General features: G+C 33.5%; 1 protein-coding gene across 5 annotated transcripts; it reads left to right on the forward strand.

Annotated features, from left to right (window-relative positions):
* The first annotated feature begins 3,266 nt into the window (after positions 1-3,266).
* LOC105336809 (modulator of macroautophagy TMEM150B-A) lies at positions 3,267-21,132 on the forward strand. Of its 5 annotated transcripts, none has more exons than XM_066085151.1 (9): positions 3,267-3,404; positions 12,762-12,917; positions 13,200-13,256; positions 14,082-14,149; positions 14,599-14,753; positions 15,278-15,458; positions 15,602-15,675; positions 16,189-16,338; positions 16,911-21,132. In XM_066085151.1, exons 1-9 carry the CDS (start codon positions 3,319-3,321, stop codon positions 16,998-17,000), a joined length of 1,017 nt encoding a protein of 338 aa, XP_065941223.1. In that variant the 5' UTR covers positions 3,267-3,318; the 3' UTR covers positions 17,001-21,132. The 5 variants fall into 5 exon arrangements, with proteins under 5 accessions (XP_065941223.1, XP_065941224.1, XP_034304082.2 ...); XM_066085152.1 differs by lacking the exon at positions 3,267-3,404 and adding an exon at positions 5,141-5,178; XM_034448191.2 differs by lacking the exon at positions 3,267-3,404 and adding an exon at positions 6,082-6,245.

The following is a 21,132-nucleotide window of genomic DNA, read 5'->3' on the forward strand; positions in this document are numbered from 1 at the left end:
GTGGTAGATCCCATACATGTACCATCAAAGTACGATAGTCGAATCTTTTCATAGACTCTAAGTGTTAGTACAAATTATTTATGACTTTACAAGATGTCAAAAATACTTCACAGTATGTCATAGGACGAGAAAACATTTTGCTCTCTAACTTATGATTGGTGTTTTTTAACTTGTTACACGGTATTTTACAATTTGGCACAGGGGCAAGCCCGTTTTAACATTTATTTCAATGTAACCGTGCAAATAGGTAAAGAAATGACATTAGAAAAAGGGGAAAATTTAACAGTACCAAACGTTAAATATTGTAAAGATTAGCTTTCAAAGATAATCTTTTTAAATATTTACATTTTTCAGTGTCTACGTATCGATTTTGTACTATACAGTCCAATAAATTCAAATGACGTATAATTGGGGCGCAAGCGGGGTTTGCCTATCTATATTCAAATATTATAAATTGTACAATTCCTGAAAATTATATAAATATAAGTAATAAGGGATCATTCTTCGTATATTATGAAGTAATAATTTCGGTCGGGGCGTGATCAAATCTATCGTAAAGGGCTTTACGATAGACTTGATCACGCCCAGACCAAAAATATCTCCGAGCTCATAATACTCAAAGAATAATTCTTTATTCCTTAAATATACATGTACATTTAATTTCGACAACTGTAACCCTGTGTAAACCTCTGAAATCTGCATAGAACAACTAATTCCTTTTCAAAGACGGTCGGTAGAATGAAATGACCGGGTTACGTATTGTTTTACTGCATTGTTATTGCTTAAAAATCCACTGTCGTTATAAATATTACTGATAACGTACAAGAATCAATCAATAATAATTATTTACCGGGTATATACAGTCCAAAGATATGCATTAAACAGCTTCTTCGTCCTTTGACGTAAATTAAGGTATGTCCTGAAATGTTCTTACGATATTGTATTAAACTATATTATTTGATATATTTAAATAAAGTTAACATCAATTGCTCTGTTTAGCAATCTTATGTTTCGAAAGTACTTACAATGTACATTACAGTGATTGCTAGGGTTTTCCTATGGTCAACACTGGGGGGGGGGGGGGGGGGGTTAAATGTGAACAAAAGCACTCATCTTTTGACCAATGTATATAAAGCATATTACAAAATAAATGCTACAGAGTACTTTAAAGAGGCTCATTTTGTACAGATCCGCTACATCAGAGATAGTCGGGGAAAAAAATCGATGGATAATTTCCCCGGCGAATAATGAACAAGGGTGTTTTCTGATCCTAGTTGTGGCAAGAAAATGAACAAATCATTCATGGATAAAACAAACTTAATGATAAAAAGGCTTCATAAAGACAACTGGGGATTGTGAAAATTGCCCGTTCCCATATCATTACTCGATAATATGCTGAATTCCTTGAAATTGCAAAGAATTTAGTGAATAAATTTCTCGGAAGAAATGATTATCACGAATACTCTAACATTTGTGCTGATTTAAGAATGGAAATCATGTTCTAGTCTTAAATATGTTCAAATACTTGTTAATACTTTTCTTGCTTTACAATAAACAAAAGTCTTGAGGGAAAACACCACATATACATTCGCGTGACTGTCATAAATGAGTTCGCAAAATGACCACGCCGTAACATCGGGTTTTTTTTCCTGTGAGGTAGATTTTTATAACAAAACATCCATGCACTATATCCAATTAACAGTATCAACTCATTTTTGGCATACATAAGGTTCAAATATTTAATTAATTAAAAACATAGGGGAAATGTTGATTAAGCATGTATAAAAATCAGAATTTTTCGTAACTAAGGAAGAGATATTGTTGATATTTCAGGTATTAGTTTGCCTTTATGGTGAATACGACGCTTGTACATGGCTAAACAAAATAAATTTTAAGATTTTTTTCATACCCAAGGATATGATACAAAGAATCATAAATGTATGCTCTGTCATCATGATGTATACTTTGTTGTTAGAAGTAGCTTTTCAAAAATGCAGGTGATGGGGATACCTGAGTAAACGTCGGCCATTTTGCGAACTCATTTATGGCCAACTTCTGTACTAATTCAGTCAACGTTTGCTTGCTTGAAAAAAAAACCCCACTCATACATCTCGAGTATATATAAATTCCCTAGCCCTTGAGCTACACTATCAGTTGTGTATTTACGAAGAAAAAACTAAATATTCCAGTAAAACACGATACTATTAAAGAACATGTCATTTTTTTCTTTTCTCAATGCAAAAACCAATTCAAGAAAGATAACCCAATACCACACACCAAGAAAAACATTTGCAAAATATTGCATTTCATAGGTTATTATAAAATAACAGTGTTTTCGTGCTATACATAGTACGAAAACGTACCATTGACATTACGTAAATCTACATGTAGTCCGCTTACTAATTTACATAGAAAGTTACCGAAAATACCGGTAGCCCCCTCCCCACCCCCCATCCGCAGAAATTTTTCATAACGTGTGTATTGGTACTCCGGTGGTGCGATTGTATAGTACTGCACACTTTTTTACTGCAAAAATGCTTTCCATGCGTATTTTTGGTGGGGGGGGGGGTGAAATGTGTGAATGTATGCAATTTTAATAGAAATTGATAATCTTTTCGTTTAATCAGTTGATCAATATTTTGGTTTATCTGCAATGATCTTTTGGGTGAGCTTTATTCTGGTTTGCATTGACTGATACAGTACGCGTGTATTAGGGATTAAATGAAATTTTATTCCTTTGGCGTGTGGTGTTTGATAAAACAATCTTTTGAATGCATATTCTTATATAACCCCATACGAACAACTAGATTTCCTTTTTCACTTTTTTTAACTTGATAATTACCTGGAGTTAAAATCTCATTTTATATTTATCGCTTCTCTGGTGATACACGAATTTCGCTGAATTGTTCATTTTTCATCTTGTAAAAAGAAACTTCTCTCTGTAGATTATGCCGTGTACGACCTTTCGGGGTTATATCTGTTTGCCTTCAAAAATATCAAACAGATTGTAAACAAATTTAAACTCGAGTCGACTGTTCCTCGTCACGAACCGTTCTTATTCTGAACATTTCGCCCATTTCGGATACATTGCCGCTGATAACATTGATGGAGACAATCTCATGTGCCTGATCCCGTTATTCTCATGATAAAACGCAGACTTGGGGTGTTAGGTCGATCACTTAGTCCATAAAAATTTAAATCGTCACATTTCATCTCTTTGCCTCGTTATCATTTTAACAGTTTTAGCAAGTACATATATCGTCTTGTTTCCCAAACTCCCATAGTGACGTGTCACCTTCCACGGGGGTCGGAACCCTCATGTATGTATGTACATGTATGTTAAGTAAACGAGGGCCTTTGCAATTTCATCTTAATTTTCATTTTTGGTTTTATCAAGCTGTAAGGTGAGTCCTTTTGCATTATATATTTTGAGGTGGATTTTTATGCTTTCTAAGTAATCATTTATCTTCGTATGTACATGTATACATATATATATAAAGTGGTAAAATGTCTGAAGTTGTACAAAAAAATCCATTTTCATTCGTATTTGATACTCCGTCATTATTACTTGAAACTAATCTATTTTTACGTCTTTAAATGCATCAATGAATTTAGAATGTTTAAAAGTGTGAACGTAAATAAGATTTGTTTTGGTTTATTTATTACATGTATATAGTTAATTATAGTCATATTAATGTGTTTTATTATTTTAATCAAACCTGATGCATCCGACGTCTCGACAGAACTCTGTAATTCTGAAATTTTTAAATGATTTACTTTCTAACCCTGCACATTTCCAGATATTTGTCGATTATCCGAGACATCTAACTGTAAAGGGTCAATATCGTGCCTTCACCGCCGACCATAAACAATTTTTTCCATTACATACTTCTGCTTTTTTTCCCTCTCTTCATGAGCTTCATTAATATTCATCAAACTAACACAATCATACACTTTAAAATAAAAACAAAATAACTGCATTACATAATTCAAGGAATAAAGATCTGGAACGTTAACGAACACTCTCTCCTCACCCGAATTACCTCGTTGTTGGCAGAAATGATTAATTGCGAATTTACGTGTTAAAAACAACCACGTCGTGTGCCTTTGCAGCATATCTAAAACAAATTATAACTTCCATCAAAATCCCCTAAAAGACAAATGATTTTGTAGAGACTACCTGTACTTTGACCTGAAAACACATCGAAAAAAAAAATGATGATCACAGGGTGGATAGTAAAGAGAGAGCTTATTTTAGGTATCGATCCCGTATATTGTTCTTCTTGAACACTGGTATGATTTATTCCACCCGTTAAGGGTGATCTATAGCGGAAATATGTATCACGTTCTGGAAGCGTCCTTATTGATTTGGAGCTATGTCGTTAATAAATTAATTTATGGTTTTAAATAATTTTTAATTAACGATTGCATTATTGTGAATAGGGGAGTAAAAAGAACGTATGAAATGTTTTGAAATCTTTTGTGCTTGGATTTTGTTCTATATCCATCTCATTTTTGTTGGATGTTCCATGCAAAGGAGCATGGTTTTTTATGCATACAATGAGAGGGAACATTGAAAATAAAATGACACTATTTACTGTACATAATTATATATATATATATATATATATATATATATTTTCGATCTTGTATAACGATAACTCTTTCTATTTAAAAAACCTACATGTTATAGGTTGATTTAAAACAATTCGATCAACTTGTCTATAGATTATGTTTCTTCGCTTGAACATATACAGCTGTACATTGGAAAATTGAATGCTAAACATAAATCCGTAGTAATGAAAAGCGGAAAGGGTGCATTTGTAGTTAACATTTAAAACAAAAACTGTTATTAACTTGCATACCGTAGAACACAAAGAAACATCCCATTGTCACTACAATCTAATATTTAAGTGTTCGTTAAAGTGGGATGGGCCTCTTATATAGACAATCATATTTACATAAATACTACACAGGAGTACAATGCGTTAACTTAATAATCTGAACAATTTTATTGTACATGTATTTTTTTCGCCAATATCACAATCTTACCACAAGTACATTATAAATTTAATGACTGTGTGAAGTATATTGTTTTATAAGTATTTTATTTATGTATATACGCAGTATTTAAAGACACGTATTCTATGAGGAGATGTCTGATGATATATATGCTACGTAAGTTCAATATCATTTATAACATACAGTACATAAAATGCACTCATAAGTATTTTAAAGTCTTTTGCTTTGTTCAATGTGTCATTTGTCATTAATAATTAAATTCATAAATACTTTTAGTGTTTAGAACAAATTTTACTCATGACATTGAACTTTATACCAATCCGAATTTGAGAACTCAAACCCAGAGTAAACAACGTCCTTAATATCGTTGCCCCTGAACGTACTACCGGCACCGTATTCATGGGTTTATTTTCCTGTTGTCATACAGCGGTACAGGTGATATTTATTTTTTCCAAATGTTGCCAGGGCAATATACGTGTACTTTATTCCACATGTTACCAGTGGTAGTATACAATGCACGTGCAATATATATTCTGTAATTTATTAGATTTGCCAGTGGTAGCATTCGTGCAAAATGTTCCTAATGTTGCCAGTGGCAGTATACAAGCAATCTATTTCTTTTGACGACGGCGATTCTTCCCCAGCAGAATGTAATACAATGTAATGTAAAGTCGACTCCTTTTTAGACATATTTTAGCTGACGATGGTATATTATAATATTGATTTATGCTGTGGACTGTCGCAGTGTGAACTCTCAACGCATTGCATGTTCATGTATCTATTGTAATTGTATTAATTAAAAAGATGACAGATATATTACTGTAACATATATACATGATTTCTTAAATCAATCGTGTATGGTGCATTGTAATTTTGAACTATAATATATGTTCCCTCCTTACCTTTGAGATCAGGCAAGGGATCATATGTTTATCGGTTTTGTTTTAGCTGCCGTTAGCTTGAGAACAATAAACCGTACATGTATTTCTTCTGAAATGGGTTTGTACAATGTACATGTACTTATACTATATACATATGAATCGTACAAAGTGAAAAGCTGAGAGAGGAGGAAGTATATTGTAATGTTTTACATCCTATATGATACAGCAAGTTTCAACTACATATGCTGAACGTAGGTGTAAGCAAATACATAGAGACCTAAGGATAAATAGACTTTCAGAGCTAGGAAAGTGTTATTAATTCACCATGCCAAAATATGTAAGGTAAGTTATCCATTTTTAGTACTACATGCACTGCCGATTCCGTGAGTTCCTATCTTTCAATTTGCGGTTTTGTTGTTTTTATATAAACAGACTAAAATGCTAGTACTCATGCAATGCTTATTTTTTTATACATACATCTACATCTAAAAATAAATACTATGAATTGTGTATTTTCTTCCTATATTTTGAACTTTCCACATTGTTACATTAATACTAGTAATCAATAGTGGACTGTGAAATAGTATCACCGATCTAAACCATCATGTAAACGACATTGTACTCATAGTTGCATGTACATGTACAGCGCATTTCCTAATTCACTGCCTAACACGTGCTTTTTTTTTTATATTTCTTATAGTAACAGTTCAGATATCTAGATATTTTATGCTCTCTTCCATCTCTCTTTGTTTCTTTATTCGTGGATTGTCATCCTTTGCTAGCGAGGACGCTCTCTCTCTCTCTCTCTCTCTCTCTCTCTCTCTCTCTCTCTCTTGTAATCAGCATTGACCCAAAGATACTAATTTACGTTCCGGTTATAAATTGAACTCTAATGATATCCTAGGAAAATTCCGCCTATCATTTTAAGTGACATACGATAAGTTAATTTCTGTCTCAAATATGCGTAGTATGTTTTTTGTAATTTTCCGTATTGCTGTAATACGACTCTAAGCATGCTGCTTTTAACAGATGGAGAATCTAATTGTTGAAAAATACATGTAATAAGTCGATTCTAGACAGATAGTTGGCCAGAAAGCATAGACAGCCCTGCTAATAGTATATCTGATTTGAGGCAACGTGATGATAAGGCGGTCACTAAAAGAGGGGACAATGTAGAATGCGTAATTCATTAGTATTGTATTCTTCCGGCTCTCTTCGTTTATTTCAACGTGAGGAATACTCGGGGAATTTATCAAGGAAATCCGTGTACTTGAAGGAAAGCGAGAAACCGCTTAAATCTTTATATATACATTCATGTTATTATGTACGCAATTTTAAGAACCTTCATAATACAAGTAATTATTTTAATTAACTTTATGAGCAAAGTCGTTCGTGTATCCATATATACAACTGATGGATTCAGTAATGTCTCAATGAAGACGCCGTTTAATGAAATCTTTTTTGTGTTTTTATTCTGTTGGACAATGGTCTAAGTGTTTCGGGAGGGCGATAAAAATAGTGTAGCTGTTCTCCTATGACGAACCCCGAGGCACGTTCACTACGTTTTTATTGCTCGGGTCGGAACGCGATAGCTTTGAGGACGCATCCAGATTTTTATCACGATATATTCAAAGAAGAGAAGAGTTCTTCCCTTTTTTTTATTTTCATATATTTTTTGCTTTACACTAGGTACAGTCAATTCATTAGGTACGGAAGTCGTGTTTTTTTTAAATACTTGAGTGCATTAAATTTTGTGTAATTGGCATGCATAAACTACATATTCACATGTATAAACATAGTGAAACAGTTTGCGAGGGAAAAATAAATTGAAAAAACTAAGCTTAATATTTCATTGCGCTTTATGTGGATGATTAATGGATTAAAATAACTCTATTTTACTAAACTAGAAATTTCCCTCGTGTACTGATATTTCTGGAAATTCTACTCTCGGTGTCTACAATGTCAGATTTTTCCTTCTCTTTTCAATATTATAAACCTGATACCCTTAGCTGTGCGGTTGAATAACTTTGTTGTAAATATGAAGTGGGCTTTGTTGACAAAGCCTCGTCAGCTTCTTACCAAAAATAACAAGATTCCGGTCACTTCAAACGGCAGCTCAACAAACAATCCCCTCGGGTGGCCCCATACGTATAGGAGACTCGTACGGCGACATATTTCGATTTCATATTACACGGGAAATACCATTTAAACCTCTAGAACCAGGTGCATACAATTCCGGAATATAAAAACAAAATCATGTCGGAAGGAGAGGAAGTTCAGCCTCTACGGTACGTACAAAAAATATTGCAGGTGCAACAGTTCGGATCACCCCGTGGTTTAATCTGAGGGGTCCACTGTTATTGTATGTTACTCTATGCGAGCTGATGATAGTCCATAACGTTCTACACAATGCAATGTGTCAACGGTTGAACTTTTGTCCATTTAATCTTGTTTACAAGTTCGATAGTTTGCATATTCGATATTAAGCTAATGCGATTGTTATGTTATGTACCTGTGCAGTAATACCTCGCGGCCGCATGTAATATTAGTATGTCAGGAGTTGATAAGTGGTTATTCATTGACAAATATAGACATGTGAATCAAATGACTTAATTATTCAAAAACACATGCCATTCATTCATGTATTCTAGGTCTATTAAACTATAACACGAACACAATCCAAAAACTGCGGAAGTCGTAATTTCAAATTAAGTCATTTTCATGTACTACAGTATTGCTCGTGATTGTAAATATCGTGTCCTCCATTTATATATTTTTTTGTATTGGCGTCCTTATCAGCTAGGGTTGTAAAAAAAATTGCAAACGACACAAAAGAGAACGCGATCGCGACCTGCAATTTTAAGAACTATTTAAAGAGACAAAAAAAACCTATTTAATTTTAGAATAATGCTCCCATTTTCGTACCGTATGGCGAGATTGCTTTTTGTTTGTTTACATTTGCGATCGTATTTCTTTAGAAATCCGAAATGACAAACAGAAAATGGATGATAAGATCGTTCTTAGAACAGAGAGTAATTGTTACATTAATGTTTTGAAATCTGTAGAATTTAAAACCATCTACAATGAAAACTAAGCGTCTTCCTATATTGAAACGGTTGATTATATTGACATTATGCGATGAACCCATTATGCTTGTATAATAATTGCATAATGTAAAATTATCTTAACTAACAAAATTACACCTTTTTTGCTTAGGCCAAGTGTATTTATTACAAACAATTAAGACATGAAACAGAAGATTTTAAATTTGTTGGTTTTAATATTACGACGAAGCCTTTTTATGAATGATCTAGTACTTTCGTTTTAAGCTCGTACGCGAATTTCATTTTTTTTAAACCAGCGTGTGAATTTGGTTTCCAGTCCATTAAAACCTTAACCATAAGATCTAAACATGACTGCCATGTTTTCATCCGACCCTGCTGATGTGAGTTCTGTGGGGGAACCGGGTTTCCAGTCATAGATCAATGAAAGTTTATTCCGCTACATTAAGTTTAATAATGCCACACAGGACTGCGAAAGGAGCGGGGGATGCGGGGGGGGGGGGGGGGGGCACACATCTGTATCATATTTCATAATATACAATGATACCGAAATTCCAAGTAACATATAATCACATTTATGTTTTTAGAATATGCTAATAACAAAAATAGCAAAAAAAGGAAGTACAGTTGAGATATGAAAGGTTATTTCAAGACCTTATTTACATAACTGATGCTATTAAAAACATTTATACTTATGCATGTTATATTCATTTACATGTATCTGTTCTTACATAAATTAAACAAGATATTGTATGTATTGTATTAAATACCATTGATTTCTCATTCTTTTTTGTTATGTGGCTTCTAAAATCGAGTTCATTGATTTTTTTCTCAATTCAAACCCACTGGTCTTCAAACATTCATTTGATTTTATTGTGCAATATTCCATTAGAAAATTATAAAGGACGAGACAAACTTAGGACATTGCAGCTATTCGGTAAATACATAAATTATACATGTAAACTTTTATTCATACTGCAGATTTCAAATTTTCAGAACATTATAGGTAGTTCTAATATTTCATATTTCATTCATTAAAGATAGGCGTATATATTTACTACGTAAGCGCACATGATATTTTAAGCCATATGGTTAAAGTATACACCCCTTAAAACCAGAACTATGTTCCATCATCCTCAGAGGGCGGGAACGGAGTTAATTCTTGTACAACTAGCAATTCCCATGAATCGGTCACCGAATAATTCTATAAAAACATAAGAAATGGCTCAGAGGATTTCATAAGCGATTGTTTTCCTTCTGTAATCGCAGTCCTTTGTGTGACCACATTCCTAGGAATCTTGAATTGCTTTTGCCTTCAGTGGGTCATTTCAGTTCCAAAGAACCGGACGGTCCGGTCAACATCACGTAGGGCCTACCGACCCGACCCCTCAATCTGACGGCTGAACGGGCAGTCGGACGTGTAACTGTCATTCTTATTAGCCTTTTTATGAGCATTGACTTTCAGGTGATTTATTGGTAAAAAGATCGAACTATTGTCTCACCTGTTTGAACGACTGTGATCAGTATACGTAATTACTAGGTCGTGGACAAGGGATGAATGAACAAAGCAATTGTTGTCACGAAAGTCAATGTTTTTCTTAATTAAATCCCAACTTTTGCTGAAATCATTGTGGATATAGCCGTGGAAGCAAGGTAAGTCTTTGTAGTCTACTCGAAGGGAAAAAAAAGTATTGTTACTTTTTATCCCCATTGCTAAAAAAACATATAGAGAACACTTACATAAATTGTAAACTTTCCGTTGTATTTTGTTAAGTATTACTGTATGAATCGTTATAGATACCAACAAATCTAATTGATTGCAATGATAGGAATACGGTGAAGTAATTTAATTAATGTAAAAAAAATTACACATGTTTATTCATTTAAAATTAATTCGAGGCCCTCGTTTCACAATTATCACGTGTATCTGAATTTTAGTTTACATGTTTATATTTTTCTAACATCTGTGCGTCCATTAACTTTAATATCCCTTTGTTCTAAGACCAGCATCTCTGACAGATTAGGTCGACCTAGTGCTACTGGCTGGTTCGAGAATTAATTACAACTTCTAAAGCTTCCTTTTGTTTAGGTTAAAACGCAATGAAAGGGAATATTTAAAAAGAAATCTATTTTGTTCAGAACTTTTTGCTTATTTGTTTTTGCCACATTGCACTTTTCTAAATACGCTTTTGATTATTTCCATACATGTATGCAGGGGAACCCCGGGATAATTCATTATTCATTCCCGTTTTCTATCAGTTCCACCGACCGGAAGTCAATGATGCATTTTATATGCAAAATGGGATATTCTTTAAGAGCACTGGCTGTAACTTTGACACTTTGCGGTGATTAGATGTTTTGGTCGCCGCCTGTGGCTCTGTCGGTCGACAGATCCATAGCAACACACAAGGTTGTTAAACTTATTCTCAGAATGAAAAAGAAATCATGAGATTGTAATTTGTGTACCACGCAAGTTACAGTGACTGAATTTTACTTCGATTTTTCGTAGAAAAAATTGTTTGATATTGCATTGATATTAGAGGTAAACTAACAACCGATAGAGGACAGAAGTGGTATCTTTTGTAAAAAGAGAGACAACATATATCATTTTTGGGGATTTATTATAATCAGCTCTCGTATGCAGTTACTCTAGCAAAGCGGAAGTGAAACAGAGCTTGGTCTTAAGCACAAATCATAACCGTTGACAAGATTAACTACTTGAAAATTATCGATAAATCCAATCTTATATATATTCAGAAGCATTTTCTTGAAAATAGTCAGATTTTAAATGTTATAAACATTTTCGATATTTTTTTGTTGACGTGTGTATCCTTACGCCAGAAATCAATATTGCGTGGATACAATTTTCCAGAAATATTTCGATTACTGATACATAATGCATGTAAGAGTTTGATGGCTTCTATTCTATCTTTAACTAAGTATTAAATTCTTGTCGGAAAAGCCCGATAATTCATGTTAAAAATGTGTTTAATTATTCAAATACAGCTAAGAAACTATTTGCCATGCACATATTATCGTTGATTTTAAAATAAATAATAATCAATAAAATCAACTCCCGTCAGTTCTTCAGGACTTTGATTATATATTAGATTTTAATATACTTTAACGGCGCCGATACCTTGAAATCAATCAAAATCGATTGGACGTTAAACATTTAAAAGATCTTAACTATTGTCTTGCAATTGTAGATATAATTTAAATAATTAGTCGTTCATTAGTAGGGACAGATATATCGCTAATCTCTAACCACGTCAGATATTGATTTAATTTTGTTGAAAAGTTCACCTACACAATGGTTTACAAATGTTGTTACCTTTTTTTCAGTATTTGATATTTTTTATGCAAGCGTCAAATGTAAGGGGAAACATCGGGCGCAGGTAACCTGGTTTATTAACAGATCATTGAACTCTTATTTTGAGTGTTTTATGGATAATCATGGTCAATGATTTCAGGGTTTTTTTAAATATGGAAAGTACTTAATCTTTCTAGGATACATGGTCAAGTAACACATTTTTGCCGTGATGTTGTGAGTTGCAATTGATCTTACAAGTAACATACTAGGATATTGTTAATACAACTTAACATTTTGACAAAGTGTTAATATATCATTAGAAGATAAAATGAAATTAAACTAACCTGAAAAAAGCTTGATTATGAAACTTGATAAAAGGCAAATTTTCATTAAAAAAAAAAACGAACCAACGGGGCAAAACCTAAAGAGAAATATATAGGCGTCAAATATTTTTTCCTAAAAATTCATATTTTCCCCATGCAGAGCCACGGAGGATACTCCCGACCCTGACACTCCCTCTACTCTCCCCCCTCGGATACCAGGAGTGATGAGTCTAGCGTGCTTAGTCTTCCTGAGGCGACGCCTCTATCTGCTGCCCCTGATAACGGCCGTATGGATCATCATGGCATTCTTTATATCGTAAGGCACCTGGGTTTTCTGTAGAAACAAAAGTTCAATTCATGTTTATGTTTAACTTTCTAAGATTTGTTCTTGGCATTCTCCGTTGAAATTTTCCATTAAGGCTAAACTGGCATTCTGATTTTTACGATTGTCTCAAGAATAAGAATATTGTAATAGCAAACGAGACTTGAGTTTATTATCTACAAAATAAATGTTCTGCATCGTACGGAAATAAGTTGTGTTATCTTTCTAATGTGTCATGTGCGGCTTTATCAGAACACAGCATCTTTTGTGTTTTAGGTATGGTATTTCAATTAAGAGTGGCTCCGTTCAACCAAATGATTTCCCTTATATCAGGTATGTCAAACAAAGATATAAGCTTGCAATTAAAGTAAAAAAGTTTAAGATGTCAATGATAGAAGGCATCTGAGTTTCAAACCTATATACATGTACACGTATGTATATACATGTATGGATCACTGAATAGAATTAATGAAAACGTTAAATGTACATGCATGTGCATGTCAGCTAATGCATCAGTTAGATTTTAAACGTTTGCATTATAAAAAAACACAAAACTAATAAAAGTTTATAATTTTTTAAGTTGTCGTCAGGTACGTGTTCACTTTCAAAGACTTCAACAAGTAAACGTAATACGAAATCGATTTGATCTCGTCACCCTTATGTTATTGATGTAGTGTATTCAGGACAGTTTGAACAATCTTGAATGAAGTACTTGTGTCTTTCATTCAATGTAATTGATTAAATGACGCCCACAACTCCATGTTTTATCTTTAACTCTGAGCTTGAACGAGAGTTTTACACTTATATAGTTACTAGCAATGGTAATTCTTAAAACGGATCCTGCACTGTAGTTGTTTTCATAGCTAAAATGATGAATACAAATTCAAAAAAAAAAATGAAATTAAAATTCAGGATCTATGAATGCATGATGATTACACCCGCTACATTTATTTGTCAACTATTCAAATAAAACGTCAGTTCTTTTATTTTTATGCATGTACATGTACATTTGACTATATGAATAGATCATACCATTATGCTATACGGGAGCTACTAGTACGTGTAAAGAATATGAAGTGTCTACTTTAGTGTTTTACACGGGATGAAAGTGGTATATAAACTGCTCTCATCCTGTGATAAATTTCGCTATCTTTCCAGCTATACGGCTATAGAGGCCCCGGAACGCTGTGTGTTTGGACAACTTATCAACATTGGCGCTGTCCTGTGTAAGTCAACAGCTTCTCAAGAAAACCCAAGATTTTTTTCTCGCAAGCGATGCTCATTTCTTTATCTGTGTTAACGCTCACAGTTTATGAAGATCAAGGAAAATGAGATTAAAAGCACTTGTTAGGATGTCATGGCTTGAATTATGTAAATGTTATGAATAATCGTTTGTCATTCAACGAACATACTATCACTTTTTCACTGTTTAGTCTAAAGATAATAAATGAATAAGAAGAAAAACATAAATTTGAAAAGTTGTCTGAAATATGAACATTTAATTAAATGACTGTTTTTAGCATCAATAAATTAATGATTTTAATGATTTCTTTTTGCCCCGGGGGGGGGGGGGGATGGGAAGGGGGATCGAAATATTCTTTATTATTGATAGGCACACGGTGAACTATATTCAAACGTATTTACATTTCTTAACAATCACACTATTTGCTTTCAGTGGGCATGAATGTCTGGGTGAGGTATTTGTTCGTCAAAGAAATTTTCCTAAAAAAGAAAGTACAGGACGTGATAAAATGGCAGAGGGTGAACATTGCTGGGATTATCCTCGGCTTTCTCTCTGCGCTAGGCATTAGCATGGTTGCCAATTTCCAGGTAATTTCAACTTGTCTCACAATTGTAGGAAACTGGTTACATTTTAATCAAACCTTTTAATATTTTTTGTTTATAATTATTTTTTAAACTTTAAATGTCTGTAAAATGTATTTATATGGTTGTGAGAAATAATCCACTCTTCTGTGTTAAATTTCATTCAATAGTTACCGTCCGTGCCTCACTTAAATGCCTCATATTATACAAATCTAATTAAAATTAGACTTGTAAATCTGTTGTACGATACGCTATATTATCGTAGAGGAGCGGATTTACAAGTCTAATTTTTATGAGATTGCTTAATTATCCTTACGTGTGCATACCCCTATCCGTTAAAAAACCCACAATATTTAAAATCTTAAATTAACAACTATAACAACATTTTTAAAACTAATCGTTGATGCTTTATAAGGTGTTATTTGCGCTCGACTTTTTCATCATCTGTAAGTGTTCATCTATTTCTCTTCCATTCTCTAAGTACTTTTTGTTGTGAAGTTAAAAGAAAAAAACATTGCTTCTATTTTTAGACAGTTGTACAAAGAGGACCCCACTACGTTGGTGCCGGTCTAGCTTTTGGGTTGGGTCTAGCCTACTGCTGGCTGCAGACGCGGTTGTCATGGAAACTACGCAGCGAGAAATATGGCAACCACTTTGTTGCAGTAGCCCAGCTTGTCAACAGTATTGCACTGACAGTGTTCCTTCTTCTGTGTATCCTTTTGAACTAAATCAGAAACGTGTTTTTTTAATCAATTGGTACTTGTGCTTTTCCACGAGACAACTTTGTCACTATACATTTTTTTTCTACAAGAGTATCAAAAGATACTAAAGCTACTTCCCTTAACATACTACAGTCGCTGTAACGAAAATAATCTACAAAGTCCAGGAAGCAAGAGATTTAAAAAAAGGAATAACGGATACAAAATTTGTAAGTCAGCTTTGAAATTTCAGTACCAGTTATAGTTTCATACAATCTGAGGTTCAAGTTAACTATTTTGTTCAGTAAACAAGAGGCCTGCAGGCCCTGACGGTCAGTGACCGACACTTGAGTATCATAGCCCTTATATTGATCTGTCGGAGTCCCATCTTTGCATTTTAAGCTTCATTTTGAAGTCTTAACCCTAATCTGAGACTATTTGATGTTTGAAAAACACTTATTCTCGAAATGTATGTGTTGCGTGTTTGTGTATGCGTGTATGTATGTGTGTGTGTATGTGTGGTGGTTGGGGGGGGGGGGGCACGAACAGCACAACAACGAACCAAGACCAACTGCATTAGGTCACCTGAGTGACTCAGGTATAACACAGGATACTAGAATATGTTTTATATGACCATGTAGCAATATGTATGTTTGTGAAAGGCTATAGCAATACTATATTAAAAGGCAGATTTGAATATATAAGTAATACAATTGTACACACATTGTCATCCTCTTTTGCAGACGACAGTACCAGAAGTGTACCTGGTATCTACGATCTCAGAATGGTTAGTGGCGACATCTGTACTAACGTTCGCTCTCACGTTCATGTGGGACTTCCGGGCACTCGTCATGGAAACACCGCGTGTAAATGTCAATTTTGAGCTGATTGAGGTTTGTGTTTTTTCTGTTTTGATATAGCTAAGAGCCTGACAAATTTCTGATTCTACCATTTATACTTTCTTTGACCATATAATTATGTATAATTTGTAACTGCTTTTCAAAATTCAATTGAAATTCACAAAGAATCTGTATTAATAACATTGATCAAAAGATTTTTTTTTATCACGGATAACAGGTTGTATTAGAGGCGTACGTCATTTCAAAAGTTTACTCAGTTTTTATTCGAAAAAAAGTTTCCATTACGCAATGTTGATATTAAAATAGTTATCATAATTAAATTTTTTTTTTTTTTAAAGAATCATAATTCATTACATTGACAGTTATTCAGACAATTTGTACACAACATGCGCTAGTTTCTGTATTAAAAGTTCACCTTATGGTATAATACATGTAATAATACATGTAGTAATAATATGTTATTATTATACCACGAGGTTAACGTTTATTACAGAAACAAAGGCCTGTGGTGTACACCAACAAAATTATCATTTCTTGTAAAGACTTATATTATCTAGTTCAAACATTTAACATATAACTCTACAAACGGATTCCTTATTTTTTAGAACGGAGAAACAAGATCTGTCACAAATGGAACACAGAAAAACAGCAAGGACGACACAAACATGAACACAATTAATTCAAGTGTGTTATAAGTGTGTTATAAGTTTGAGTCATTAATGCGGAAAGACCTCTGCTAAGGTCACTCACTGGTGTAAGACCGAAGCGATCCAATGGCTCAGACGTTATGCATGCCTCGGAGTCAGAATCGGTCTTTCAGTCTTCACACGCATAATGATTGGACGGACGTCTCTATAGAGTAAAGTCTAACAATTTCCGGAACGTCATGAACAACAATCGCCCTATGCTTAGGAAATCTTTGCGAGTTCCTCAGTGAAGAGTTACTATGAAAAAGAAGTTGTGGAAGTTGTATTCATACATGTATACATGTAACTGACATCAATGCAAGAGAGAGAGAGAGAGAGAGAGAGAGAGAGAGAGAGAGAGAGAGAGAGAGAGAGAGAGAGAGAGAGCAAGAGAGAGAGAGAGAGAGAGAGAGAGTTAGTTAGTTAGTTAGTTTACCATGTGAAACCTGCTTGAAATATTGTTTCGTTCTGTTCATTTGTTATAATTTTATGAGTTTTAATCTGTCCATGCCTGTTTTTTTTTAAAGAAATATTAATTGGAAATCAACAGAACCTTTTCAATGAATTCGAATGGAATTGAAATCCTATTAATTAAGTTAAAAAATCGTAAGAATAGTCTCTATAATTGAATGTACATGTATGTATGATAGCTAATTTGCATTTAAATTATTTAACATGTTAATGTTGTACGTATCCACATTTATAATTAAAACTTTTGCCGGTTACATACCTGACTTACAATGTATATGTTTCAAAATGCAGATTTACTAACAATTAACAAAACTATTTATGATATAATTTATATTTAATTAAAACCCGAGTTGTATTTTAAACCCGTTATTTACCGTGTGATATATGATTTCAGGCTGAAATGTTCTCGGCAATCAGCTAGGGTGTGTGGTAATGAAAACAATGTTAACAAATCGTACGCGGAATGTGTATCTGCGTAAATATTTATTTAAATTGCCTGTAATAATTCGTTTTTAATGCATCATTTTCTTATTCAGAAAGAAATGTACTTATGATAGATTTTATATTTACTTTATACAAGAGTTGGATTTATATAATTAAACCCGCTATTTTCCGAGTGATTTAATCTCGGGCTGAAATATTCGCTGCGATCGGCTAGGGTGTTCGGTAATGAAAAAAATTTAAACAAAACAGAAAATTTATTGATCATTAAAGCTCAAAATTTTAGTTGAACAAAAAATTAACTTGTCATTTTTATACATTCTATAAATGATGCAGCGATGATTAACAACTCGGCAATTGTTACTGAAAAGAAATTCCACGTAAATCTTTATTTGTACGTGTTCTCTCTCAAATTCTGCCATTATCAGTTTGTTCGTGAATATCGTTTAAATCGATCATACGTTTATCATGAACATCGTTTATCCTTTCCTATCGTGTATCAATCCTATCATATCGTGCGTCTATACTGTTCTATCGTGCGTTAATCCTATCCTTTCGTGCGTGTATACTGTTCTATCGTGCGTTAATGCTATCCTATCGTGCGTGAATCCTATCCTATCGTTTGTCTTGTAAAAAATAACGTTGCGGGTACTGTATATGTTTCAAAATGCAGATTTACTAACAATTAATGAATTTACACTAAATAGTCTTTTTAATCAACTTAATACTATTTATGGTCGCACACGTTTACCAACTACAGTAAAATTCCGTTATAGCGAAGTCCTAGGGACCAATGGTTTTACTTAGTTATATCCGAAATTAGTTAAATCTTTATATTAACGAATTCTTAAAAATAATTATTAATAGCGAATTCACTATAAACAAGTTTTCTTTCACAAGAACACAATATTTGCTAACCATTTGATATCTTCAATAATCGAATTGAATATTAAATGAAGAATTTATGAGAGAATAAATTTATCAAACTATTATGTTAAATAGAAGTGAGTGGAAACTTTTAAAACTGTAAAGAAATTCGATATTAAAGTGTTGAATTTTGTCATTATTTACCTCTACACAACTTAAAATCACTTAACTAATTTAATAATATCCGTCAATTTGTTACATCTATATTCGATTTCGTTATACATGTAACCACAAACTTTTGCAAAGATTTGTTATGAACTTTACCGGGAACTCAGAAAAACTTAATGTTTGCATATTCGTGTTCATACTAAAAGAGTTTTACTATAACGATATTTAAAATTAAGGACAAAAGAGCTGTATTGATATTAATAATACATGTAAATAGCCTAGCTGCAATAATGTAGCCCTCTCCCATTTTTATATTCGACGTTTTCTGCAAAGGGCTTCAATTTCAGAAGGTCTCCGTAATGGCAAACAATCATTTGTTTAATGCACCTGAAAAGATCGTTTTCATGATAGACTTTTTTCTTTTTTAGAAAAGATGTTTTAAGCTTTTCTGAGATGAAAGCTAAAACCATTCTGTTGCAATAGGGACTCAATGCTTAACATAAATGCATCTAGAGAAAATATTAAAAGTCTTTTTAAACAGGATCCGTTTTAATACATTGCCCATATATTTTAAATATGGCTCGATAGATACAGTACCGATCAGACCCAACCTAACAGAAAGTAAACCTAAACTAAACCCTGGGTTTACTTTGGGTTTACTAGAGTGGACCCAGAGTAAACTCAAAGTAAACCCAGAGTGGACACAGAGAGTAAACCCAGTCAGAAGTATACCCCTAAAAGTAGACGCTACCTGTGTATTCGGAATATACAAAGGGTAGGAATTATACATGTACGTAGTAGGATGGTAAGATAAAATACTAGTCTGCTTCACACTCCAGTGCATACAGTTGACCTCAAAAGCAATTTCAAAGTAAACCCAAAGTAAACCCCGAGTGGACCCAAATTTTCAAAAAGTAAACCCAGAGTAAACCCAAAGTAAACCTGGGGTTTAGTTGGGGTTTACTCTGGTGTTAGGTTGGGTCTAATCGGTACTGTAGTTCTAAAATAGATCGTACACAATTATTAATGTATGGGATATCAACCTACGCAAAACTTTGAATCCCTCGTGAGGCCGAAGAATCGACCAAAGTCAAAATAATTTTTAAGAATCAACATCTGTCAAAATGCTTGCATATAAGTAAAACCACATAGTTTAACATTTCATATTTTGTAAATAAGCAAAATGTTTACTCTATATATTCCTATGTTAAATTTTGATCCCCCATTTTGGTCCCACCCTACCCCTGGGGATCATGCTTTGAACAAACGTTAATCCAATTGCGGCCCCAACATATCCGCGTAGCGCATTGATGAAACAGTTTTCCGGTCAATTTTATCTTTGATATGTCGATCAATAGAAAAAATATTATCTTTACTTCTTATCATTTAATAAAACATTTTCAAATCAAAAAATGTGAAGTGTCATTGATGAAAAATGTAAATAACATAAATGAAGCGGCGCGTATGAATACAAAACCACAACAGCAACAATATTCAAAATGGATGCCCTTCAGCTAATGCAGAGCTACTGAGCTGAATTTAATGGATTAAACACAAAAAGTGAGTTAAAATCTGAACCGACTGAATTGAAAACGAAAGGAAAATACATGCGATAGCTTGTGATATTATTCACTGTGCCGAAAGATTCGTAATAAAACTAGTTTTCATGTGAGATCGCTGGAATATGCAACTGGACATAACCATCCAAGGAAAGGCGATCGTGGACGAAAATAATTGATATGTCGACAAAGAATAGTATGTATAAGCGACTTTTGTAAACGTTGCGGTAACTAGATAGCCAGTGATGTACTTAAATGGTATATCTGCCGTTTGGAATGCGCCTAAGGAGTTGATGCGCGATGCATTACTCATAGCTTTGCTTTACGATGATTATTCTGATGACCGATCATGTACGTGTGTAAATTTAAAAATCATCGTTACCAAATTTGAACAGCAATGTTACTGTGAAAGTGTATAGGCCTATATGTTCGTTATAATTATTCTGGAAAAGGAACAGCCAGCATCGCAGTAATGTTGATTGATCTCAAGCAGACGAAATCGTGAGAAGACCCTTAATTTTCTATTTCGTGAATCAAATAATGTGTTTTGTTTATTTTTGAAGGTTAAACTTTCAAGTTTTTTATGTTTATAAAGTTGTTTTTCTTTTGCTGACAATAAAACAGACACAACTTTA

Source organism: Magallana gigas, chromosome 5 (assembly GCF_963853765.1).
Source record: "Magallana gigas chromosome 5, xbMagGiga1.1, whole genome shotgun sequence".
Taxonomy (NCBI): Eukaryota; Metazoa; Mollusca; class Bivalvia; order Ostreida; family Ostreidae; genus Magallana; species Magallana gigas.